The sequence below is a fragment of the Maniola jurtina genome, chromosome 17, assembly GCF_905333055.1.
Source record: "Maniola jurtina chromosome 17, ilManJurt1.1, whole genome shotgun sequence".
NCBI lineage: Eukaryota > Metazoa > Arthropoda > Insecta > Lepidoptera > Nymphalidae > Maniola > Maniola jurtina.
Genome location: NC_060045.1, coordinates 11,823,917 through 11,851,101, shown reverse-complemented (window position 1 = coordinate 11,851,101; position 27,185 = coordinate 11,823,917). Strand labels below are relative to the sequence as shown.

Below are 27,185 nucleotides of genomic sequence, written 5' to 3'. Positions count from 1 at the left end.
GAAAAGGCTAATCTTTGGAACGGCTGAACTGATTTTGACGGGATTTTCACAGACAAGTAGAGGATTGACCAGGGTGTAACATAGGCTACTTTTTTAACCGACTTTCAAAAAGGGAGTTGTGTTTTTCTACCTATGTACACCGAAATCTCCGAGATTTCGAGAGAACCGATTTGCGTCATTTCTTTTTTAATCGATAGAGGAACTTTGCGACATTGTTTCATAAAAAATTTGGAGTCCAACTCCTCAATCCTGATGCTGCAGGGGATCTGACCAATCCACGCGGGCGAAGCTGCGGGCATCAGCTAGTATTATAAGTACAGTTGTACACTACAGTAAAAATTATTATGTACATAATCAATTAAATTTTTAATTTATTATTTGCAATGAACCGATATGTTTGACACGCTTACAATGTTACCCGTTGCCACCGTACCTCTGTACGTTGTACGTAGAACGGAACGTTAACCGAACGACCTTGAGTGACATTGTGTTTTGACAGTTCTTCCACCAAGTATAGTAGGTATTTTTGAACTCGCGGTTTTTGACCTTACGATACGAACTTTATCATTTTACTATCAACTTCGCAATAATAACAACTTAGTTTTGCCACCAGTTAACAGTCTTTTCTTTAGAGTATATATTTTCATTCATAGAAAATGTCTAGTGTCATAACTGTTAGTACAAATCCCTATGAAGGTCAGAAACCGGGCACCAGTGGTTTACGTAAAAAAGTTCGAGTTTTCCTTCAAGAAAATTATACGGAAAACTTTATCCAGAGCATCTTGGACGCTAATAAAAAGGCTATAGTTGGCTCTACGCTCGTTGTTGGGGGTGATGGAAGGTATCTGGTGAAGGAAGTTGTGGATAAAATAATTAAGATCTCCGCCGGTAATGGGGTATGTGATAAACTGATAACATTTAGATCACTTTAGAACGTTACAATAATATCTATTCTTATTAAATTGATTTGTCATAATTTTCTATAATGATATGGATATTGATAGTAGTGTTCGTTTAAAAATAATTGCTAAAAGTTCAGAAATTAGGTACCTACCTATAGATAAATAAAAAATTATGTGATCTAATCAAAAATGAGGAGAGCCGTAGATGAACCAGAGCCCAATTAATGTTTTTTGTTGAAAATGATTTTATGTTATAAACCCAAATCTTAATATTTCAGGTAGCCAAACTATTGGTTGGCCAAAATGGAATCCTGTCCACTCCAGCCGTGTCACATATCATCAGGAAATACCAAACATTGGGTAAATAACATCCATACTTATCATAATACTGTGACTTTGTCCGCACAGACTAGACAAATTTTAAACCCCTATTTTACCCCTTTAGGGTTCAATTTTCAAAAATCCATTCTTAGCAAATGTCTAAGTCATAATAGCTATCTGCATTCCAAATTTCAGTCCAATCTGTCCAATAATAAAATTAAAAAAAAAAATTAAGCTGTGCGTGGATAGATCAGTTAGTCAGTCAAATTTTCCTTTCATATATTTAGACTAGCTAACTAGCACCACCCTTGCTTGGAGGTTTCTACTACATAGACCCAACTCAGAAAATATGTACTTTCTCTATGTTGTAGAAAAAACTAGCCAAGTGCAAGTCGGGCCTCAATGTTTTAGGGTTCCGTACATAATTATGTATTGGTCACAGCTGACAAACTTTATGAATCGTTGTTTTCAGTTTTTGTTTAAATACAGTAAATGGTACATAATACACTGAAATTTAATATTCCTAACTAGTTTAGTTTTAGAGATAGACTCTTTACATCTCTAGACTTTTTAGACTGACAACTTTAACACCCTTCCATTTCTTTATTTTTAACCCCCGACCCAAAAAGAGGGGTGTTATAAGTTTGACGTGTGTATCTGTGTATCTGTCTGTAGCATCGTAGTTCCTAAACTAGTGAACCGATTTTAATTTAGTTTTTTTTTTGTTTGAAAGGTGGCTTGATCGAGAGTGATCTTAGCTATAATCCAAGAAAATCGGTTCAGCCGTTTGAAAGTTATCAGCTCTTTTCTAGTTACTTCACTTGTCGGGGGGTGTTATAAATTTTTAATTTACACTTGTTTAGCATTTAGTTATGTAGTAAATATTTATACACAACAACACATTATGTGGTTAATATTTACTTTCACAAATGAAGTCCTGAGCAATTTTATCTTATCTACTGACCTTTTCTAAAATGAGTTATTGCTAACCACTATAACATTATTTTTTATTAACCACAGAAGAAAACCACTGTACTCCCATCCTAATTATTTTATCAATGTGAATGTGTCTGTTACTATCTTGATTTTATCACAGAGACTAGCTTATGCTCGCGACTTCGTCCGTATAGATTACACAAATTTCAAACCTCTATTTTACCTCTTTAGGGCTTGAATTTTCAAAAATCCTTTCTTAGAAGATGTCTACGTCCCAGATCCATCCAGTGGTTTTAGCTGTGCGTTGATAGATCAGTCAGTCAGTGAGTTAGTCAGCTTTTACTTTTATAGTGATGGCTCATAATCATGATGATGATAATTATTAAGACTTAATATATTTTTATAGGTGGCATAGTACTAACAGCATCACACAACCCGGGCGGTATCAACAATGACTTTGGTATCAAGTTCAACTGCAGCAACGGAGGCCCGGCGCCCGACGGCACCACCAACGACATATACCAACTGACCACCGCCATCAAGGAATACAAGATTGTGCCCGACATCAAGTGTAATATCGATGAGATTGGAGTCTCTAGATTCAAGGTAAGTTTTTTATAATCCATCACAATTACAAGTTAGCCCTTAACTGCAAACTCACCTGCTGGTAAGTAATCATGCAGTTAAAGATGGTAGCGAGCTAATTTGAAAGGCGTATGGCAGTTTTTATTACAGTCATACCCCTTGTCAGTTGCTACACGGCTTCAATCGCTTGGCGTGCCACCGTGCCGGCTTTGCAAATTCCTAAATTTGGAAAATGGGCAAAGCTGTGGCAGAAACGGATTAGCCATAAAACAAAGGTATAAAATTGGCACATTTATAATATGTTTAATGAATTGAATAATACAATGGATTTCCTATGCTTATGTTAGATGATTCAGCGCAATTTTGTAACATTATGTGGTCAAGGTCGTCAGTTATACAAACAAGGTACAAAGATCTTTTCCGCGATTGCAATTATAGAATTTAATTCTACAGAAAAACTAACGCAACAAACAAGACAATACAATTCTCAGATCTATAGTAAAAATCATATAAAAAACCGGCCAAATGCGAGGCAGACTCGCGCACTGAGGGTTCCGTCCTCTGGTATTTTTACGACATTTTGCACGATAAATCAAAAACTATTATGCATAAAAATAAATAAAAATCTGTTTTAGAATATACATGTAAACCTCTATCATATGATACCCTACTTGGTATCTTACTTTGAAAATTGAAACACTTTAAATTTTTTTTTCTATGATGTAACCACAAATTCACGGGTTTCGGATTTATTCCTTTACTTGTACTATTTTAGCCAATAACAGCAATTGCGATTATAATAATGATTGACGCAAGTTTTACGGAATCGAGCATCAGGAAAACAAAGGATGTTACAGGATTTTTCAAAACTTTACTCCACAAGGACGAAGTCTTGGGCTAAGGAAAAGCTAATCACACTATAATATTATAAAGGCGAAAGTTTGTATGTGTGTGTGTGTGTGTGTGTGTGTGTGTGTGTGTGTGTGTGTGTGTGTGTGTGTATGTTTGTTACTCCTTCACGCAAAAACCACTGGACGGATTTGGCTGAAATTTGGTATGGAGATAGATAATATCCTGGATTAGCACATAGGCTACTTTTTATCCCGGAAAATCAAAGAGTTCCCAGGGGATTTCGAAAAACCTAAATCCACGCGGGCGAAGTCGCGGGCATCGGCTAGTGTTTACTAAATATGTCTATTCATTTGTTTTAGGTGGAAGACCGCGAATTTGTGGTGGAAGTGATAGATTCAGTGAAGGACTATGTGGAATACATGAAGTCCATATTCGACTTCCCCAAGATCAAAACTCTCCTGCAAGGATCAGAACAGAGGAAACCATTCAAAGTTCTCATCGACTCTATGAGTGGAGGTGAGACACACTCTTTAAAACTTTAAGAGTTCCTTTTTTTTCTCTCTCTCGTCTGGCTTTACAAAGATTAGCCAATGTCAAGTTTGTAGTTATTTGTAACAAGTTAGTTAAACTATACAAGTATGGACCCCGTCTGTGCCGGCGCTCGCCGACATACGCACGGCACCCCCTTAGAGCGCTTTCCAGTCAGTTTTAACAAAAAAAAAAACACTACAAAAAGGCAGAGCACGCCCGCCAGCTAACACCAACACAGACGAAGTCCTTAAGTGTTCCTTGTTTGTTGTTATGGGCTCCTAAAAGCTATGTTTTTAGGGTTCCGTACCCGAATCGTGCCAACAGGCCTAAACCTTAGTTTAGGCCTGTTGGATAGGCGGAGGCTTAGTAAGTCCGCAGTCTATCTGCCCGTCCGTCTGTTCCTCCCTGTGTTGGGGACGACACGCACAATAACTTTCAGATTTTATAAAATAACGAAGGTCTGGCATGCGCTGGCTCTCTCTCTAATACTCTACTACAAGGGACCTATGTCTCTTGTAGTGAATAACACAGATGTCTATCAGTTAACGACGACGAATACTTAAAGCCATATCTACCTGGACAAGACGATGATTTGTCCTTATCCTTTTCAATATATCCTTTGCAGAAAAGGATGGCATGATTTTATATGTAAGTAATACACCCATGCTCACAGTAAATGTTTCCAGTGACGGGCCCGTACGTCAAACGCATATTCATTGACGAACTCAACGCGTCAGAGGGTAGCGTACGTCGGGTTATACCGTTGGAAGACTTTGGGGGAGCGCATCCCGACCCTAACCTGACGTATGCAGCTGACCTGGTGAATGAGGTGAAGAATGGGGACTTTGACTTTGGAGCTGCATTTGATGGAGATGGTAAGTGCTTCTTTTTTATCAGGATAGGTAACAGTTTTTCGGCTGAGATTTATAGAGGGTACTTTAACTTTGCTCAGACTTAAGACACTGTTAAAACGAGACAACGTTATACCGCTGGCATAAATCTGTCTCGTTTTAACTGAAACTCAAGTCTAAGCAATGTACGCTCTATGGATTTCAATCATTCCTATTGGGAGAAGAACCCTTTAAGTCCAGGGGTAGCGTATGACGTACGCACCTACGCAGCTGACCTTGGGAATGCGTTGAAGAATGGTGACCTGCATTGGATAGAGATGGTAAGTGCTTTATTATCAGGATAGGTAACAGCTTTTAGGTGCCCTATATGGGGAAGAACCCTTTAAGTCCGGGGGCAGCGTGTAACGTACGTCGTGTCATCACAAAGCACTTTGGGGAAGCGCATCTTGACCGTAACCTGACGTATGCAGCTGACCTTGTGAATTTTAGTGTATGACCTGCGCAACTTACCATGTTGCAACTTCAGATTGGACTACTTGTTTTGCAATCACTGTACAAGTACTGAAAACCTAGCTTCGAAATATTTTCCACCTTTGTCCTTAAAACTATCTGAAAGTCATTTTTTTTTCCTCAACCCCCCAGGTGATCGTAACATGATAATCGGTCGAGGTGCCTTCTTCGTGACCCCCTCGGACTCCCTCGCGGTGCTGGCCAGCCAGCTGCAGCACATCCCGTACTTCCAGAGGACCGGGGTCAAGGGCTTCGCGCGGAGTATGCCCACCGCCGCGGCCGTGGACAGGGTGGCTGAAGCGCTGGGCAAGGAGATGTTCCAGGTGCCCACTGGTGAGTACAATATCATCATCACTAACCCATCGCCAGCTCACTACAGAGCACGGAACTCCTAACAGAAAGAAAAGGGTTTTTGGCTATAGTCCACCACGCTGGTCAAGTACGGATTGGCAGACGTCATACACCTTTAAGAACATTGTGGAAAACTCTCAGGCATGCAGATTTCCTCACGATGTTTGTCTTCACCGTTAGAGGGAGTTATTCACTGTGCGGGCTAGCTCTTACGCTCCGGTTACACGCTCCGTCTTGCAAGACCGAGAACTGCGCAGTCCAATCTTTAGCAGGTTTGGAACTGCGCGGGATGCCGTCCACACGCACGTCCTCAACTGCGCAAATTGGCTTGTGTTAGTAAGCTCTCAGGTAAGACGGAGCGTGTAGCCGGAGCATTATAGACGTTTATTCTATTTTGCGTGTCATACCTTAGAATGCAGTTATTAAAGCTTCAAATTCCATTCGCTCCTCCAGGCTGGAAATACTTTGGCAACCTCATGGACGCTGGTCGTCTATCTCTTTGTGGAGAAGAGAGCTTTGGCACTGGCTCGGACCATGTGAGAGAGAAAGACGGGCTCTGGGCCGCTCTGGCCTGGCTCTCAGTACTGGCAGCTACTGGCAAGTCTGTTGAAGAGATGCTAGTGGCTCACTGGCAGCAATATGGCAGGAATTACTTTACGAGGTAAGAGAAGTTGCCATTTATGCGGTGAGTAGAGTATTGGTAATGATAGAGATCATGTTAAAGAGAAAGGCAGGCAGCTAGGCCACTCTGGCTTGATTTTACATTCTGGCAGCCACTGGCAAGTCTGTTGAGGAGATGCTAGTTGCTCATTGGTAGCAATATGGATTGGTAGGAATTACTTTACGAGGTAAGAGAAAAAGAAGAGTCTCACTTGACAAATTTTTCTTACAAGAAAATGCTCGAAATAAAGCTTTTTCTTTCCTGCAGGTATGACTACGAAGAATGCCCAAGCGATCCCTGCAACGAAATGATGCAAGAATTAGAGAAGAAAATGACATCCGCTGGCTTCGTGGGATCTCAACACAGCGCTTCGGGCAAGACTTACACCGTAGCGTTAGCCGACAACTTCTCTTACATGGATCCCGTCGACAGAAGCGTGGCTATGAAACAGGTAAGAACCAGGCAAGACTTACTCCGTAGCGTTTGCTGAATACTTCTCTTACATGGACCCCGTCGACAGAAGCGTGGCTATGAAACAGGTAAGAACCAGGTAAGACTTACTCCTTAGCGTAAGCCGCTAACTTCTCTTACATGAACCCAGTGCAGTAAAGCGTTACATATCATATTTGTTTATTTTAATTCAAGTCATATTAAACGAGACAAAGTTATGTCAGAGACCGTCGTCGTTGTCTCGTTTTAACTGAAACTTATGTCAGGGCAACGTCAAAGCTCCCTCTATAATAGTTCTCAGCCTAAGTGTAAGCAAAGTCAAAGAATACTGCACAGATCTCAGCGTAAATATGAACTCGTGTTATTTTCAGGGTCTGCGCATAGTTTTCGAAGACGGCTCACGGATAGTGGTACGACTGAGCGGGACGGGAAGTTCGGGAGCCACAGTGCGGTACGTAGCCTCTTTCCAACCGTATATATTTTTTAAACTAAAAGACATGCACTTGTCTACAAAGATGATGCAGCCTAAGGTGAAACGCTCCTGCCTAGAAGATGCCAATTTAGTCTTCTTTCGAAGGTCCCAATATTTGTAACTGGCGGAAAAAACGAAAGCCAAGAGGACATTCTATATTCTAGTAGTGCGCGTTAGAAACGAGGAAGCGATTGACGTCGTTTATCACATAAGTGTCTGTCATAATATACATAGCACAAATAAGGGGAAACATCCGAAAACCGAGAATTTGTGGCGACATCACAAGAAATTGAAATAGCGTTATTTCTTGTACGGAACATGGATGGTACGGAACCCTTCGCGTCCGACTCGTACTTGACCGGGTTTTTTTTGGTTTTTCATGTTTATGCATAAGTTAATATCTATATATACTTATAAATAAAATTGGAGTGTCTGTCTGTAATTTCGAAATAACTACCACATATTAAGGTCATATAGATATTTGAACGATACCATAACTGAATCACACATTTTTAAAATTTTTGTCTGTCTGTCTGTCTGTCTGTCTGTCTGTCTGTCTGTCTGTCTGTCTGTCTGTTTGAAAAGGCTAATCTTCGGAACGGCTGAACCGATTTTAACGGGATTTTCACATACAAATAGAGGATTGACCAGGGTGTAACATAGGCTACTTTTTTAACCGACTTTCAAAAAGGGAGTTGTGTTTTTCTACCTATGTACACCGAAATCTTCGAAATTTCTAAACCGATTTGCGTCATTTCTTTTTTAATCGATAGAGGAACTTTGCGACATTGTTTCATACAAAATTTGGATTCCAACTCCTCAATCCTGATGCTGCAGGGGATCTGACCAATCCACGCGGGCGAAGCTGCGGGCATCAGCTAGTTCATAATAATCCCCCCTCCACCCGCAGTCTCCTTACTGTGACGCGTAATTCCTTAGTAACCTTGCTAAATTTGCACCCGCAGACTGTACATAGACTCGTACGAGGCTACGGACGTGCTGGGCGACGCGCAGCTGATGTTGCGGCCGCTCATACAAGTGGCGTTGGACATTTCCAAACTGCAGCACTATACCGGCCGCGACGCGCCCACTGTCATCACATAAACGTCAGCTGTGCTATACACTAAAGCCTTATTTAAACGAGAACTTTTTAACCTCCTTTAAAAAAGCGTCCAAATAGAACAAATGTATTCCCAAGTATAATGTTAAAACGTCGTTTTTTTACGTGTGAACAGATACTTGGGAATACATATCCATACTAATTAATTATTATTAATATTATAAATGCGAAAGTGTGTCTGTCTTTCGGTCTGTCTGTCTGTCTGTCTGCTACGTTTTCACGGCCACAGTCGATTTTAATGAAATTTGGTACAGACTTGGGATACATCCCGGGGCAGGACATAGACTACTTTTTATCCCGGAAAATTGAAGAGTTCCTACGGGATTTAAAAAAACTGAAATCCACGCGGGCGAAGCCGCGGCCATCCTCTAGTTTTGTTATATTTGGACGCTTTTTAACGGACGTTTACAATAGCTCTCGTGTAAATGAGGCCTAACCGATTGGATACACGATTTATTATTTTTTATTTTATTTAAATAATAATTATCGCAGACTAAAGGAAAAAGTTAGCCGGTACTCATCTATTGACCGAATCTTACAAACTATACATGCTGCTTCATCTTTCTTTAATTTTTATTATATTCTCTGCCCTTGGCCACTACCCTTAGGTTGCCTGCAGGGCGATTCAGAACACTTCGATAACATTATTATCGAAAGATTCGGTAAGTTATCGTACGATAAGATGAATTTTCAATTGAAAACGTACCGAGTCGATCGATAATAAAGTTATCGAACTCTTCTGAATCGCCCTGCTGGAAGAGATCGCTATTTTCAGCGCTAAGGCCGCCTATTTAACTATATTGTATATTGGATTGTTAATGTATCATTATTATAAGTATAAAGATTATAACAAAAAATAGCATTTCTTATATTTATTGTTAATTACTTATATAGCCAAAGAATTTGACAAATTACTGTTTTTTGTTTTTTTTTACATGGATTGAATTTTATCATCTTTTTACAAAAAATGATTTTTCATAAATAAAAAATACAATCAAGTTTAAATATTGTTTTATTGACTAGAATCTTATACCTAAATAAAGTTACAATACACGTTATCGTAAATGTTTGTTTACAAATTATGTTGTGAACAAATAATGTTCATTATATATATTTTTTAAATACGTTTCCGAGATGCAACCCATTACCCGACTGCGGCGAAGCCAAAAGGAAGGGTTATGATTTTAGGTCTCTCGTCGAGACTTCCACGATTTTGCGCCGCCTGAATCTAGCGGCTTCCTGCGACTCGTTTGATGTCGTCTGTCCACTTCTGTCTGTCTGTCGTGTATAGGTGCGAAAGTATTGGAAGACTGCTACTGCGGAGTGAGCGTGCTTATACCGCTTATAGTCGTTTCCACAGCAAAAACAGTCCTAAAAGTCCCCCTATAAGCCGCTTGATCTGGACTCGCCGAATCTACGCGATGAAAAACTGCATGACTAAATTAACAGTTCCAAAAGCAATAATGGCGGAATAAAACAGTACTTTCCATACGGTCAACTTCCTTCGCAGATGGAGTGAGCGCATCTGCAGAAACGATGGAAGCGCGAACACGTGCACTAGACCACTTATCGCTCCTGTGTACCTGGTAACAAGTAAAATAAACTACTTATATAGCTCTGCGGTGTTATCCTCATTATTGAGGGTTTTGACCCCTTCCACTAGTCATTTTCATGCGAAAGGTGTAACCAAAAAATTACAGGTAGGTATACCGTTTCACTGAAACGGTTCGTGAGATAAAACATGGTTTGCGGAAGAATGATACAGGCTTATTTTTGAAGAAGGCTTAGTGGGCTGAGTTTTGAAGATCAAAAAATTTAAATTGTGCATATAGTGCGTCCAACTGTGGTGTTTATTATGTGATTTGCTGATAGGTAGTCAATATAAGTAGTAAAGTTATTTCGACTCCCTTGCTTTGCTTGCAAGCTGCTATAGGTTGTGGTAACCAATATATGCTAACGAGGCGACCTCAAACCAAAGTGATGGTTGTACCAAACGCGGTCGTTCTGGCACTAAATACCTACCAGAGTGGCCCACGTTTTGTCTTTTTTGGCTCTAATCGGAGTGGATCATGACTATAGAGTGAATCTATATGACAGTTATCTGATCGCGAGTTACATTTTTGTTCCGTTTGCTGTGGAGACCCTGGGGCCATGGAGTCTTAGTGCAAAAAAAATTAACGAGATATTTCACCGCGATTAATTTTGCGCAACGGATCAGCCTGGCTGTCCAGCGCGAAAATGTAGCCAGTATTCTTGGCACCATTCTACGCGGGAATGATTAATTATAGTAATTAGATAAGAGCTCGTTCACATAGGCTGCGTAAGCGTAGACGTAGCGCGAAGTGTATGAAAAATGGCACACCGCTTGCGTAAAGCGTTGGCGTATGCGTAACCCGGTGTGTTAGGGCTTTACGCGCGTCACTACGCACGTGTCACGTGTGCGTGCTTGGTGTGAGTCGGCCTTTATTGTAATGTTTTCAATAAAAATGGTACCTGATGATGGTGCCAATGTTGGGGCACAAGCACGCGACCAGTATGCTGAGCGCGACCACCGCCAGGTTGATGACGACGCCGGGGCCACGCGCGGCCGCTTTGGCACACAACTGCGCAGCTTCACATCTTATCATGAATACTACTAGCGGGTATACTGTGATTACCTGTGGGGACAAGTAGTTTTTACTAAGTGTATTTCGTTTAGAGTCTAGAAGGCCGAGATCTATAGAGCGTACTTTAACTTTGGTTTCTGTTAAAACGGGATAGATTTATGTCGGCGATGTAATGCTGTCTCGTTTTAACAGAAACATAAGTCTTCGCAAAGTCAAAGTAGGTACGCTCTATAGATCTCGGCCACTGAGCTAAAAGCCTTTCCTAGGCATTCATATCAGTGCGGAAACTAATTGTGAGATAAGTATACCTATAACATGACCTGAACCTAAAAATTAGACTAGAAAACATTTCAAAAGTTGTCTAATAAATTAATGTAGACAACTGAAGTATTGCAGTTTTATAATGTGAGAGTGATTCACTCACACCAATTATTATTTTCAAAATGAACTCAATACATAGAATCCACTAACAACCTAAGTATTCTTTAAATTAAAATTAAAATATTACTTCATGTAGTGTGAGAAACTTGTCAAGCCTTAGTTATGACAAATCAAGATTATCCTCATCGTTCGAAAAGGAGATTCTACTGAGAAAAGAGCCTACGAAACTCAGAAGTTACTCTGTTCAAACTCATGTCTAATAGGTTGAAGAAAACTGAATTTACGTACCTGAAAAAGCAATAGCGCTCTTGCTATCGCGGTCATAACGTCATGCATTTCGAAGTTGTTCAAGATATTCTGAAAGCAAAATCAGCGTCAATTTTGCGGGTCAAAAAGGAACCAAAATTAACATACGAGTATCTAGCGAAGAAAGTGATTCAAGTATAAACAGGGTAACTTACATCTTCTATGCAGGACTTGGCGAGCGGGAAGCAAATGTAGAACACCACACCGACCAACACGTAGGTCACAGTCACCAATAGAAACGCTATCGACAGATCTCGACCCTGGAAAAAAATAATTCTGTCATTCACATTGTTAAAGCGCATCGGGCCATAAAGCTATTTAATACGTCCATGCATCGGGCGATTTTGGGGTGGGTGAAAACTTCAAGGTCGCGTCACCGACAGGCTCTTTACGGGTTATGCGGCGCTTTGCGTGGTACATCCCGTCGCGCATTTCTCCGTTTATGGTGTTGAGAGGTGTTGCGAGAAACGTAGCGCCACCAGCGATGGGGTCCATCGGGTCAGTGGCCGGTTTTGCACGTGAAAATACAATCATATATTCGTTTACGAATAATTTCGCGTGCTTCGCCGCGAATCTAACCCTTGACTATTATGAAGATTAGGATGTAGACCATCCGACAAAATTCTAGTAATTTCCATCAACTTTACACAAACCTAAATTATCTCCTGTCTTGCATAGTGCTCATGATATAAGTAAGTGACAATAATAACTATTATGTTGAATATGCAGAAGAACAGCTTCAGCATACCAAGTTCCAACCCTTGATTATTACGTAGATAAGGGGGAAGAACACTGATATACACTATGTAACCAGAACGCGGGCAAAAACTGAGCGTAACTGCCAATACCCATTTGCCTTATCGTGTATTTTTAGTGATTTAGTATTTTTCAAACCCACATTGTGCAGCGTGCTAAACTCGGCTTAGTGCCGCACCTACGAATGCGGCATTGACTTCGAGTGACCTATTTCCGTGAAGTTTCTTGACCTCTAGCGTCAGTCAGATGTTTTATTGGCAATATATAAATTGTGAACTTTAAAAAATACAGAATTTTTTATTTATTGTTTTCGTGTTTTCTTTTTGTGACATCTTATCAGTACTATCACCTGTTTTCGTTTTTGCTAGCGTTCTGGTTACTGTCTGTATAAAGCCTGTAATTTCCATCAGCTTACATTTTTCTCCTGCCTTGCGTTGTTGCTCATGATAGTGATGATGATGTTGTGTATGTAGAAGGACAGCGCCAGCATGCCGCTCAGCACAGCCGCGTCGCCGCCGCCGTGCACGCCGGCCGTGAGCGCGCTCATGTTGATGCCCCACATCCAACCCTTCACTATTATGAAGATCAGGAGGTAGAATACTGATAATGTACCTGAAATCAAAAGATTTACTTCAAATACCTCTGCTCTCTTTATTTTCTGATGTACCTAATGGTAATAAGGAAGTTAAAAACGGACAGTACAATTTCTTTCATTTTCAAACATCTTTCTCGTTCAAAACTTCGGATTCCAAGTTATAGACCTCCTTATACACACTGTAGTCTTTGTTAAATAGACCTACTAGTGCCTTTCTCTCCTCTCTAAGTAATCGTTGACCCCTTCAAGATTTGAACCTCTCTGATGAACGTTTTTCCCATTCTAAGCAGGTAGTGAATTAGTTATATCTTTGCAAACTTAATAGTAACGTATTTAGAGATGCCAAGATTTCTAGGCATAGTTACAGGATAATAATTTTTCATTTTCCTTATTTCGGGAAGATGCCGAAAATACCATCAAACTCAAAGATGATAAAAATAAGTATAATAATCAACTCACCCAAAGAATTAAACTTGGTGAAGAAGGAGACCTTCGTAAAGTTCAGAAGTGGGAACACGATGATTGCCACGTAAAAGGGGACAGTGGTGTGGAGCCCCCAGTAGGGGGAGGGTGCTGCGATGGGGGCGGAGGGGGTGATGAGTGCGTCTGTAGGGCAGAGGACTGTTGCGTTGAAAGCTGTAGCATTTGGCGAACTTAGTTCTGGAAAACAAGAAAACAGATAAAATTATAATAGATAACACTTATAAGTAGGTACGTAAGACAAAATTTACGGTTGATGATTAGCAGATAAGTATATAAATGTACCAAATAAATATGAAAAAAATAGTAATCTACCATAGTTAAATATTAAAGAAAGTAATGTAATACGAGTATAAAAGGCTACTATTACAGGCACAAATTGTACAAAGGCTCAATTCCTGGGTCCTTCCATCCCCATCATCTTTTGTAATCGCGAAAGACAGCAGCAAAGCTGAAGAACAGCAATTTGGGGGCATATCTTCATAACGAGTCTAAAAGACGTCGAGCAAGGAAAGCGTGGTTTCTTCTAATCCTTCAAATCCAATATTAGGTATAAATATGTGTTGTAAGTAGGCATCAAGGGGTTTTAATATTAAATCTCAATCTATCCCCAATGAGGCAATGGATGTACGAAAGTAATTCTTCCCACATGTCTGTAGTACCCTGTACCACAGATGACCGATGGGCCTGTTTACTACTTGAATTGAAACCACGTACTTACGGGAAAAAGAAAGGTTAGAGCCCGATGATATCACCAAGATTGTCGGAAACACATGGAGGAGACTCGCTCAGCACCGGGAAGAAGTAGTCCTTAAGAATAAGTAAAGGCTGATGAAGATGATAACTAGAGGATGCTTTGTCAAAGAGTCTCACCCATGAGGTAGTTGACGGTGTGGTAGAGAAAGTTGGAGATGAGGAGCCAGTACAGCACGTTGGCGCCCAGGAGTACCAACAAGCTGAAGGCGTGTGCGACCGCTGCCGTGCCTGCGCCGAGCAACAAGCGGCATAGTGCTGGAACCTCGCAGGTCTCAGTGCCTGGGAAATAGAATACCGTGGTAATGGAAACAGAAGTACCTAGTTACAAAGAAACCTACAAATAAATGAAGGTTTAAACAGTGATCGGAATCGTAAATTTTACTATACGAGTAAGTCTAAACTAAAACACACGAAAATATATTAAACTACCTAAATAGGTGATGCTCTATGATCTAGACGCATAAAATTTTAGCTATCAAATTGTGTACCATGATCGTTATACACACTTCGTGGGCAACCGAACCTACAAATAAGAAAGTGATAATAATAACTAACCATGATAATAATTGACTCTCAGCAATATATAGGCGGTATATAGACACAGGGCTGACATAAATATGATCAGGAATAACGCAGTCGGCAACCCTGCACGCTCCACGCCCCACGCCATGGTCAATAAAGATGACCCCATTATCGTGTTCCATACTGAAAAACTGCAAAGAAAAATTATCAAAAATTAACAAAACCTTCAAGCGTAGTTTGAACAAGTGTTGAACCCAGCACATATAAATGCACATATTAAAGGTGACCTTGTTTAAGTTTTTTCGGTAAGGCCGTAAGGGTCTTAAATATTCATAAATTAAATTAATTTGACAACTGATTTTCTGTATTTTTATTTGTAAGGCATTGATTTGTTTTAGCGGAGCTTTTAGTTTTCGTTGATTATTTTTTTAGCAAATATGTAACATAACTTTTGTGCGTGAATATTATACCAGCAGGCACAAAAGCTACAATACTTAAATAGCATTTTAATAGAACATCAAATAGATAAAATTTTACTTACATTGTGACTAGAGAACTTTGCCTGTTCTTCTCCACAATGACGGTTTTCTGAAGAGTTTTTTTGTATGTGGCTATAATATCACTCGCTGACAACTCTCCGGGACCCTGCAATAGAAATTTTTAGTTGATATTGTTGTAAAAGTAAAACAGTTTAGCTTTTCATTACCTTGTAAAAAGTTTTTTTTAATACATAGTTAACTTATTAGTATAGGTATATTGAATAGAGTGTCGTAATGGGTTTTAAATAAGTATGTAATAGGTATATTAGATAAGCGGCTACGTATTTGAAATATCTGCAGAACACAGTTCAAAGGTTTAGATTTCTGATAAAACTATTAATAAATGGCAAAAATATAATACCACCAAGACTTAAGGCCGATTCACACCAAGCACGTACGCGTGACACTTACATATTTGTGACGCGCGTAAATCCGTAGACATAACTGCACGCATTACGTCTACGCGAACGTTCACGCCACGCAAGCGGTATGCCATAGTTCATACAGTTCCATACATTACAACGTAATGGGACGCGCTACGTCTACGTTAACGCAGCCTGTGTGAAAGAGCTGTTAACTTTATGCAATGCCAAATCTAAGAACTCTTTCGGAATCATGTTACAAAAACGTATAGGTACTCGACCAAGAAATGATTTCTGGGACTTTGCGTAGACGTGGTGTAGACGATATATGACGCTGTAACCAGCTTGGGACGATTTCTGGCTGGTCGGTTGTGTTTTTCATTTATTTGTTTAAACTTCCCGATATCTGTTGTCAAGCAACGAATTCTCACGGACTCTACATACATGTAATAACGAGCTAATAAGAGAGGAGATAAAACGAGCGGAATAGTCCACTCGTCATTTCTATCCAGGGCCGGCAAATAATTTTTTTTACACTCCTTGGACTGATTGACTCTTGGTGCAGTGGTGAGCGCTATGGTCTTTAATGTGGAAGGTTCTGGGATCGATTCCCGGCGAAAGCAACTTTGGAATTTATAATTTCAAAATTGTCTCTGGTCAGGTCTGGTGGAGAAGCTTCGGCCGTGGCTAGTTACCAGTTTATCACCTTACTGGCAAACCCATGCCGCCCAGCGATTTAGCATCCGGTATGGTGCCGCGTAAAAACTGCTTATGGCTATGAGTTCAATGAAACTGTCATAACCTTTCCAAGTTAGCACGCTTCCATGTTAGACTGCGTCACTTACCACCAGGTGAGATAGCAGTCAAGAGCTAACTTGTATAAGAATAATAAAACCTGCCTTGGACCCAGTCCAACTAAAATGAACCAAGCCTCATGCAAGAACATTGCCAATGATTTCGACTTTTTGATTGTAGGCAAGTGCTCATGGTTCAACTACTTAATCTATACTAATAAATAAAATTAGAGTGTCTGTCTGTAATTTCGAAATAACTACCGCATATTAAGGTCATATGGTTATTTGAACGATACCATAACTCAATCACACGTTTTTTAAATTTTTGTCTGTCTGTCTGTCTGTTTGAAAAGGCTAATCTTCGGAACGGCTGAACCGATTTTGACGGGATTTTCACAGACAAGTAGAGAATTGACCAAGGAGTAACATAGGCTACTTTTTTAACCGACTTTCAAAAAGGGAGTTGTGTTTTTCTACATATGTACACCGAAATATCCGAGATTTCTGAACCGATTTGCGTCGTTTCTTTTTTAATCGATAGAGGAACTTCGCGACATTGTTTCATAAAAAATTTGGAGTCCAACTCCTCAATCCTGATGCTGCAGGGGATCTGACCAATCCACGCGGGCGAAGCTGCGGGCATCCGGTAGTGATGTAATAAAATTGTTTTACATAGATGCCAGTTTAAACATCCATCATCCAAACCTGCGCGAGAAAGTATTAACCCCCGTCTGGCCATTACTGTTTACAATTTTTTTATCTCGAGTTACATGTAAGTAATTAATTTATTGTTATAATAAGGAAGATAATTAGTAGAACCGACACCCACAGAAAGTTCAAACTCGCACGTCGGTAACTGATAAAGATTATTGATGTTGGTACCTACTTAACGAATTAAATTTAATAAAGTAGGTATTTTCTTAAGAGTGAACGAACTTCACATTGCTTTGTAATTTATTATCTAGCAAACTTATTCGAAAAAGTTGAAAACTAAAACCCGAATGCGATCTTCAAAGATTAAAGAGTTAAATTGTTTTCCGTTGCTTGGTATATTTTAATGTTGTTGTACATTTATATCCATGAGCTCAGAATTTTTTCCTCTTTCATTTGATATCCCCACTCGATACAATAGCACAATAATTTTTTGGAGACCTCCACTTTTTTTGATGTAACATCCGTGTAAATTTTTTTCGTATAAAATACAGCCAATGTCACCCGGACCTTTGTAACGACTCTATTGACACCTCATTCATCAAAATCGGCAAGGCATTCCTAACCAGTGGTAGATGCTTTTGACGATTCAAAAGAACTTGTAAAAGTCTAATCGAATAAAAATATTTTGAATTTGAATTTGGTACAGTAGTTTAGGCACTACGGTGGAACTCACAAAGGATACAAACATACATACAAACATACATACATAGACTGTTAAAAACATAAACCTTCCTTTTGTCTTTGCCGCAGTTGAGTCGGGTAAAAATTCGCGATCCATTGTGGACCACGTCTCCCTATGTGGGTACGTCTCTGGGCTCAAAATAAATAGGTACCTACCAATTTCTTAACCACTACGCAGATATCTTACCAGTGTGTCTGTACTGCTACTGATGGACTTGTAAGTGTTGGTGAGGTTGGGGCTGAGCAGCAGAGGGTGCGTCTCGCGATCGGCCGCGCTGTGGAAACTCAGGTTTGTGCAGCTCGAGCTCGATATATTGCTATAAAAAATTGGTTGTCTGTAAAGTCGGTTTACTGACGATAGTTGAACGTGACAACAAAGGCCGATTGTGCTTCTTTGTCGCTCGTTCCGCGCTCTCGCTTGCACTTCAAGCCTTACATGGAACGCCTCAGAGCGAGGTAACGCCGCATGAGTCATGTTTTTTCGTGCGTGCAGCCGGCTCTATCGAATTATAAGACGTTGTCACGTCTATACAACAAAAACTAGGTTAATAAGTAGTATTTTACTAGATGAAGCCTGCGATTTTGTCTACGTGTATTAAGGTTTTTAAAAATGCTGTGGGACCTCTTAGATTTTCTAGGATAAAGAGTAGCCACATCCATTCCCCTCGAATTCATCCACGTGGATTTAGGTTTTGAAAAATTCCATGGGACCTTTTGACTTTCCAGGATAAAAAGTAGTCTACGTCCATCTGCGGGATGAAAGCTCTGTATTTACCTCGACAAAAAAATTGTATCGGATGGGCCTTGAAAAGGTAGTAGACAGGCCGACACTCGACCTTCATATTTGTAAAAGCCTAATTGTTTTTCAAAACCCCGTGGGATCTCTTCGATTTTCCGGGATAAAAAGTAGCCTATGTGCTAATCCAGGATATTATCTATCTCCATTCCGAATTTCAGCCAAATCCGTGCAGTGGTTTTTGCGTGAAGGAGTAACAAACATACACACACACACACACACACATACAAACTTTCGCCTTTATAATATTAGTGTGATATTAGTAGACCTATCATGAATTATTTATTGGCGTGAAAAGGAAAGTCCTATCAGCAAGCGATAAGTAGGTGGAGTGATTTTCTACGAAACGAGACTTTTACGACTTTTCGAGATTCGGGTTCGATGCGCGTAGAAACCGATTAGGGGTTTAATAAACTGCCACGGGGCACACGTGATTGCACTTTTATGTTTGAACATTTACCTAGAGAGTGATTTCACAATTCGATAAGCACTGGGTAGGTATCTGCTACTGTATAGTACGCGACAGGTCGAGTAACCGACATTCTATAGTTTCTAAATTTCTGGTCTGGTGGAAGGCTTCGGCCGTGGCTAGTTACCACCTTACTGCCAAAGCCGTGCCGCCAAGCGGTTTAGCATTCCGGTATGAGGCCGTGTAGAAACCAATGGGATATGGGTTAAATAAAAAACTGCCATACCCCTTCCAGGTTAGCCCGCTTCCATCTTAGACTGCATCATCACTTACCACCAGGTGAGATTGCAGTCAAGAGCTAACTTGTATTTGAATAAAAAAAAGAGATCTCAACCTTAGGTTACACCATCGTCCGTAATCAAGTCAGGTCGCAGGCAATAGCTCACTTGTCATCGAATAGAAAACAAGGTAAGTTGGAACTTACCCGTAGATGTGACATTTTCTTTCCGCGCCGTATTCGCATTCTGAACAATCCGAACATGCGCTGCCAAATATGCTGTAAAGAAAATATACATATTATTATGTACTTTCATATATAAATATTATAACAAACATAATGACTTATCAGCATTCAGTTAGACTCACAGACCACCCCCTATAGACTTTAGACATAAAACCGCCTGCGCACCACAGGCATTCGCCTAGTCTCGGACTTAAAATGCGAAACTCACACTTAAGTAAGGTAATGATAGTACCTACTATGAGCTAGATACCTCTTAGCCCTTTAATTAAAGTTAATGGATGGTCAATGCGGCCTACATACTCCGTCTCGCGTCAAGGTGCCCACGCACTCAAACTGAACTGCAGCTGAACTGCGCGTCGCGGCAGCGCCCCGCACGATATTCTCTCCAGCTGCGACGCGCGGCAGTGACGCGCTACGCGGTACGCGCGTCGCGGTTGGAGAGAATATCGTGCGGGGCGCTGCCGCGACGCGCAGTTCAGTTTGAGTGCGTGGGCACATTTAGTATCTTCAAGAACTGCGCGGGTTCTGAATCGGTGCAGGGTGGGTGGGCGAGTAGAATAGGTACATTCACTGAGCCTCGATAGCTCAACGGTTGAGGAGCGGACTGAATTCCGAAAGGTCGGCGGTTCAAAGCCCACCTGTTCCGCTATTGTCGTACCCACTCCTGGCACAAGCTTTACACTTAATTGGAGAGGAAAGGGGAGTATTAGTTATGATTAGCATGGCTAATATCCTTTATAAAGAATAAAGTGTTGGACGGACCTTAAATATTATGTATCGAGCTTGACCCAAATACGCGGGTAAAGCAAGCCAAGGACTTTCTGTTAACTGTCACATAAGTAGGTACCTACTTATCTACTTAAAAATAAACTTATTTTAATTTTTAAGTAATTTCTAAGTATAAGTATATCATTTAGAAGTACCTAAGTAAGTATAAGTAACTACGGTTTTATTTAAATTCAAGGAGATAACACGAACTCCCTTGATCCTTGGCTTGCCAGATAATATTAGCGACGTTGCGACGATTGACAAGCTGTTTGCACGATTTATTGCGATACTAATAATATAATAATTGTTATATTAATAATGTAATCGTAAACAATTATTACTCATTTCCGTACTGGCCTGAGAGCCGGTAGGAAGATTTAAGGAGGTATTTCATAAAAGCTAAAACTATTCACTTCTGTAGGTCTAGGTACCTAGGTAGCAAGCTATGCATTTTAAAGTTATTTTTAAAGAAGAAGCTAACAACTTGCGGTATAAAACTTATTCTTAGGTAGGTCATCATCATCATCATGATCAACCCATTTCCGCCCCACTACTGAGTATGGGTCTCCTCTCAGAATGAGAAGGGTTTAGGCCATAGTCTGCCACACCTTGGAGAACATGGAGATCTCTCGGTATGCAGGTTTCCTCACCATGTTTTCCTTCACCGTTAAAGAAAAATTAGGGGTGCGTGCCCGGGATCGAACCTCCGACCTCTGATTAGGAGGCGGACGTTCTAACAACTAGGCTATCATAGCTTAGGTAGATATTACCTAGTAAGTAGTACCTATCATTATTTCTTGAGTTACCTTACCAATTATAGGGGACAGGATTCTGCAAATCCGTACCCAAAGGTCAACAAGCTGTTATGTAGGTATCTACTTAAATAATTAAGATTGCTTTATTGTTCTGCTTATTTTTTTTTAGATTAAGTATCTTTAGAAAAAAAATATGACCTAAAATATACCTACAAACCTAGCGAATAAAAACTTTTATTAAACACTAAGATTTTCTAGATACTAGCTCTTAAACCTGCAACAATGTAAGCCTGGCCTGAAGATGAGTCATGAATGACAGACGTAATCTGGGAGCTTTTGAAATCTACAAGGATAAAGGTGATCGCTCTCTGTACAAGTTCTGCAGCCACAAGTTTGCACACAAAGCGTTTTTTACCCGACTGCGGGAAAGCTAAAAGGAAGGGTTGTAGGAAGGTACGTATGTATATATGTATGTATGTTTGTATCCAGATTCTGTGTGTTCCACCGTAGTGTCTAAACTACCGGTCCGATTTTGATGAATGTAGTGTCAATTGATTCGTTTTAAAGGTCCGGGTGACATAGGCTATATTTTATACGAAAAAAATTGTCCTACCGGATGCTACATCAAAAAAAGGATTCGGCCATGGCTATGGCTATTAAGCCTCGTACCAGATCAGACCAGAGATTTACAAATTATAAAATTCCAAACCCCTAGCGGGAATCGAACCCAGAACGTCCAGAATAAGACCAAAGCGCTTACCACTGCGTCAAAAAGACCGTCAAAATAAGAAGAGTCAAGGGTCATAGTCCACCATGCTAGCCAAGTGTGGTTTGGCACACTTCACACGCCTTTCAGAACATTATGGAGATTATTACAGGCAAGCAGATTTCCTCACGATGTTTCCCTTCACCAATATAATTAATTGCTTCAAAGTGAAACGCACATGACTCTGAAAAGTTAAAGGTGCGTGCCCGGTATCGAACCCCGAACCCCTCAAATATGAGGCTGAAACCACTAAGCCACAAGGCTATATAACCGCTTTTTAGGGTTCCGTACCTCAAAAGGAAAAACGGAACCCTTATAGGATCACTTTGTTGTCTGTCTGTCCGTCCGTCGTGTCTGTCAAGAAAACCTATAGGGTACTTCCTGTTGACCTGAATCATGAAATTTGGCGGGTAGGTAGGTCTTATAGCACAAGTAAAGGAATAAATCCGAAAACCGCGAATTTGTGGTTACATCATTCAAAAAAAAATTTGAATGTGTTTCAACTTTCAAAGTAAGATAACTATACTAAGTGTGGTATCATATGAAAGGGCTTCACTTGTACATTCTAAAATGATTTTTATTTATTTGTAGGCATAACAGTTTTTGATTTATCGTGCAAAATGTCGGAAAAAATACCCGAGTACGGAACCCTCGGTGCGCGAGTTTGACTCGCACTTAGCCGGTTTTTTTATCGCTGATAGGCATGCTTTTACCCGAAATTAAAAGGAGTTAGAAGATATTTTCGCGTGATGACTGCCAAACTTGTGACGGCCTCCGTACCAGCAGTGGTAAGTGCTGTGGTCTTCATTAGTGGGAGACCCCGGGTTGATTCCCGGCAGGGGTTTGGAATTTTATAATTTCTACTGATCTGGTCTGATGGGAGGCTTCGGCCGTGGCTACTTAGCACCCTACCGACAAATCCGTGCCGCCAAGCGATTAATTTCTGCTACAATGCCGTGTAGAAACCAAAGGAGTATGGGTTTAATTAAAACTGCCATACCCCTTACAGGTTAACCCGCTTCCATCTTAAACTCCATTATCACTTACCACCAGGTGAGATTACAGACAAGGGCTAACTTGTATTTGAATAGAAAAAAAGGTCAATGGTCATGTTCCAGGTCAATGGGAAGTATCCTATAGGTTCTGTATCCTTTCACGAGTGTTAAAAGATACGACAGACAGATAGGCAATTTTTTTAGTAGGTAAGTATACCCAAAAACCTCTTTTCGCGATAACCCTTCTCCTCATTTCGGGTTTTTTGAGGCAACTGTGTATAGCGTTTCTTCATCATGACGACGAAAACTACAACTGGAATGAACTTTTAGTTTCTACCTTCTTAGCTTGGACAGTACTTGAGCCTAGGTAGTATTCTTAACTAGCTGATGGCCGTGACTTCATTCGCGTGGATGTAGTTTTTTTTTTAAATCCCGTGGGAACTCTTTGATTTTCCGGGATAAAAAGTAGCCTATATGCTAATCCAGGGTACAATATATCTCCATTCTAAATTTCAACTCAATCTGTCCAGTAGTTTTTGCGTGAAGGAGTAACAAACATACACACACACACACACACGAACTTTCGCCTTTATAATATTGGTGTGATGGAAAATTAAAAAAAAATACTTACCCAAAACTATCAGCAGATTTCACCGAACTGGCCGTCGAATCTATTTCGCTATTTTTCGTAGAATTTCTTTTTAACCTCATGTTGTTTAATTAAATATTTATTCTAAGTAGTTACCTAATATAATTAATTTCAGTTTTCACACACTGGCGTTAATTTTCCAAACTTAAATAAAAACCATTATTTAAAACATTCAAATTTAGACTAAAGAAGTACCAATTTATAAAATGGGCTTTGAGTTTCAATTTAAACGTACATTTCGAAACATTTGTGTTAAAAATCAGTTAAGTTGCGCATAGGCACGTTACTAAGTAAGAACTGAAGATAATCGGGCTGACGTCTGGTAAATAAATAAGTAGGTATTTTATACATATTATAATAGTGATAGTGTGAGTACTGAGTAGGTACATTGTTATTATATAAAACTTTAGATAGGTACCTATACATACTACTTGCTGAGTGGTGACGCGCACCTCTTGGACTTTGGTTGCTTAATATTCAAATGAAATTGGAACTACGTTTGTATGGAGCGAGTGACGGAGAGATCCCTCTTAACTTTTCGGAGTAATGTGCGTTTTGAGCATTTAAATATCACTTGTTTTAACGCTGTAGGAAAAATTGCTTTGTGAAGAAACCTGCATGCCTGAGTTATCAGGGGGGCCAGGGCGCTGCGTACCTTTTTCTCGATATAATGTTCTCAAAGGTGTGTGAAATATTTTATTATATAAAAACAGGTATTTAGGTAGCAGAGAAATAAAACAACAAACATAACAACAATGACTTTATTTATATTACACTAGTTAAGTAACCTAAAAAATAAATAAGGTTTTGAAAGTATTTACGGCAGATCTTTCTTGACAATTTAGTTACTATATCTTACATATATCACGTAATTGTATTATATATTATTTAAAAGCCAAGACTGATCATTAAATCTTTACATTCAAAAAACTGAGAAGTTAAAATCTCTAATAAGTATTTTAGTATATTAATTAAGTCAGTATTGCCCTGAATTTTTTGATAAATGTGAGACAAGCTTCAAAAAAAAATTTTAGAAGTAGGTACACTAATATACTGATTTATTATTTTTAGAAATTTTTATTATTTTTAGCAATTTTTGTTATTAGCAGAAGAGTTTATTTCTTTGGCTAATATTTTTCTAATACTTAATACATGTTTTAATGATTTGATGAATGATTGTTAAATATTATCAAATAATGACTTTTTATATAACTATTTCAAATTACATGCCTAAAAAGCTGTGATAACCTAGTGGTTAGAACGTCTAACTCCTAATCGGAAGTCCGGGGTTTGATCCCGGGCACGCACCTCTAACTTTTCAGTTATGTATGTTTTAAGCAATTAAATATCACTTGCCTTAACGGTGAAGGAAAACATCGTGAGCAAACCTGCATGCCTGAGAGGTGCTCAAAGGTGTGTGAAGACTGCCAATCTGCATTGGGACAGCGTGGCAGACTATGTCCTAAAGCCTTCTCACTCTGAGAAGAGACCTGTGGTCAGTAGTGGGCCGGCAATGGGTTGAACATGATGAATTACATGCATAGTGAATTTTAGTTAAAAGACAATAATTTAAAAATACAAATTGTTATATCAATCTCAATAAAATTGCATTAGTTGTATGTACATAAACAGTAAAAGTAAATCATTGACCATTTTCCATATTATTACATTACAAATTTTTGATAGTATTTTGGAATGTACCTTAAAACAATACAGGTCTATTTAGAATAATCAAAATGTTGTAATATTCTGTAATAATTACTAGTTTACAAATTGGGTCTTAATATGTTTTTTCACCTTAAAACAGCCACCTTAGGAACTTTACTTGGAAATGTGTGTCCATCTATCCACCTTGAATGGCAAATTTACATATTATTATTTAGTCTGGGGTGGATAGATGCACATTGCACATGTTTCCAAGTGTTCACCCTAGGCTGGCTATTTTAGGTTGGGTGAACAGAATAATCCCAAATTGGTCACTAAAACAATATTGACATTAATTAGTAAGAAACTTTGAGTAAACCAATTTGACTGCAAGCCTTTTCATAACAACAAGTTCTAATTTTTCACTCTATCAGCATACCCACGGCGTAGTAACCAGCTTTACAATACATATCATTTGTCCAAGAGAGCAAATGCAGAGTTTGGTGTTATGTCACAGATTTTGAACATAACTTAGCAAATTCCTCTAATATTTAGTGATATCGGTACTAGATGACCGATTGTAGCTTCACTTCAGAGGTATTTCAGAACATTCTTTCTTACTGGGAGTCTGCGTTATAGAGAAAACTTTCATGCAAATCTCAAGTACCTGGATCCTATGTTAGGTGGACAAACGACATCAAATGAGTTGCAAGGAGCTGGCGGATTCAGGTGGTGAAGACCATGGCATGTGGAAGTCTTAACTAGAGAGTCTATGTCCAGTGGACATCTATCAGTTGACGATGATAATGATGATGTGCTTATGATGGTTCTTTCCACAAAGACTCCAACTTGGCTGAACTTACCCATAAACTTAGGGTTCTTACTTCTTATGCACTAATCTGATCCAAATCTGAAATAAACAGTGTACAATACTAACTAAATAACAAGTAGGTAGGACAATCCAAATTCAGCATAATTTTTTGTTGATCCATGGGTTCTGAGATTTGGATCAGAATAGTGCAAAACTAGCCATTCCTCAAAGCAATTTAAAAGTGTAGTAAGTTGGTAGATAATATATTAGATATTGAAGCCCATTTTCCTCATGCAAGCCTTGTGTTCTTCAATCAATGGGCCACAATTTTCTTCCCCATTTTCAATAATACTGGAAAAAAGAGAATTAAAAGTATGAAATGTTTGACTATGAAAAAAGTAGGAATAGGTTCTAAATTTTATGGTTAATATAAAAAATTGATTGCCCAAAAAGTCTATAAAAAGGCTGCTTAGAAGCTATCCATAATATTATGGACAGAGTTTTTAAAATTATTACATTGATACTCTTTACAACACAAAATCGGCTCGTAACCAATTAAAATATGTAATATGCAATTTAGGGTCTAGAATATCTGTCCATAATCTTTTTTTAGACAGTATTACGTAATGATAATACAGTTTTATTTGCGGCTAAATGAACAAATAACCTTACCAAGCATCACGCGCTCTTTTCGTCTCCGGACAGGCACAGCACGGTTTTAGCTTCGGTTTTTCTGCATTCGCTTGAGCCACTGGCTCTGGTACTTTCACTTCTACTGCTTTAGCACTCGCATTACCCATTTTTATTATGTTTTCCAATAAATATTACAATATGATGCAATAAAAACACTGTAACACTCTTGAATCGTTATTACTTATTTGACAAGTTTGACAATGACACAATGATTTGACAACTCACTGACAAGAGTAAATGTCAGTTTTGGCATTTGGCAAACGTTTGGAAACTAAAACATGAAAATTATGTTATGAAAACTAAGAAAATAACAAAAAATTTCGTTGGAAAAATTCATTCTAG

The 27,185-nt window shown here is 39.4% G+C and overlaps 2 protein-coding genes across 2 annotated transcripts; one reads left to right on the top strand and one right to left on the bottom strand.

Annotated features, from left to right (window-relative positions):
- Nucleotides 1–485: 485 nt before the first annotated feature.
- On the top strand, nt 486–8,681 carry LOC123873715 (phosphoglucomutase). The gene is made up of 10 exons (XM_045918718.1): nt 486–896; nt 1,181–1,262; nt 2,566–2,765; nt 3,956–4,112; nt 4,814–5,002; nt 5,621–5,821; nt 6,293–6,500; nt 6,768–6,951; nt 7,322–7,401; nt 8,388–8,681. The coding sequence occupies exons 1-10, from the start codon at nt 657–659 to the stop codon at nt 8,524–8,526; spliced, it is 1,680 nt and encodes a 559-aa protein (XP_045774674.1). The 5' UTR covers nt 486–656; the 3' UTR covers nt 8,527–8,681.
- Nucleotides 8,682–9,536: 855 nt separating this feature from the next.
- On the bottom strand, nt 9,537–23,999 carry LOC123873718 (sodium-coupled neutral amino acid transporter 9 homolog). Its single transcript, XM_045918725.1, has 12 exons — nt 23,678–23,999; nt 19,724–19,795; nt 18,222–18,351; nt 15,486–15,589; nt 14,978–15,135; nt 14,540–14,701; nt 13,646–13,846; nt 13,007–13,203; nt 11,991–12,095; nt 11,818–11,886; nt 11,036–11,199; nt 9,537–10,125 (listed from the first exon to the last, which is right to left on the bottom strand). The coding sequence occupies exons 1-12, from the start codon at nt 23,755–23,757 to the stop codon at nt 9,957–9,959; spliced, it is 1,611 nt and encodes a 536-aa protein (XP_045774681.1). The 5' UTR covers nt 23,758–23,999; the 3' UTR covers nt 9,537–9,956.
- Nucleotides 24,000–27,185: the final 3,186 nt, after the last annotated feature.

What these genes read in the sequence shown, in the direction of transcription:
- LOC123873715 (XM_045918718.1), top strand. Translation starts at nt 657, where the DNA reads ATGTCTAGTGTCATAACTGTTAGTACAAATCCCTATGAAGGTCAGAAA. An exon ending in GGCAGGAATTACTTTACGAG is followed by an intron (nt 6,501 to 6,767) that starts GTAAGAGAAGTT and finishes TCTTTCCTGCAG; the next exon opens with GTATGACTACGAAGAATGCC. An exon ending in GAAGCGTGGCTATGAAACAG is followed by an intron (nt 6,952 to 7,321) that starts GTAAGAACCAGG and finishes TGTTATTTTCAG; the next exon opens with GGTCTGCGCATAGTTTTCGA.
- LOC123873718 (XM_045918725.1), bottom strand. Translation starts at nt 23,757, where the DNA reads ATGAGGTTAAAAAGAAATTCTACGAAAAATAGCGAAATAGATTCGACG. An exon ending in GAGAGTCAATTATTATCATG is followed by an intron (nt 14,702 to 14,977) that starts GTTAGTTATTAT and finishes TCTATTTCCCAG; the next exon opens with GCACTGAGACCTGCGAGGTT. An exon ending in AACATTGGCACCATCATCAG is followed by an intron (nt 10,126 to 11,035) that starts GTACCATTTTTA and finishes ACTTGTTACCAG; the next exon opens with GTACACAGGAGCGATAAGTG.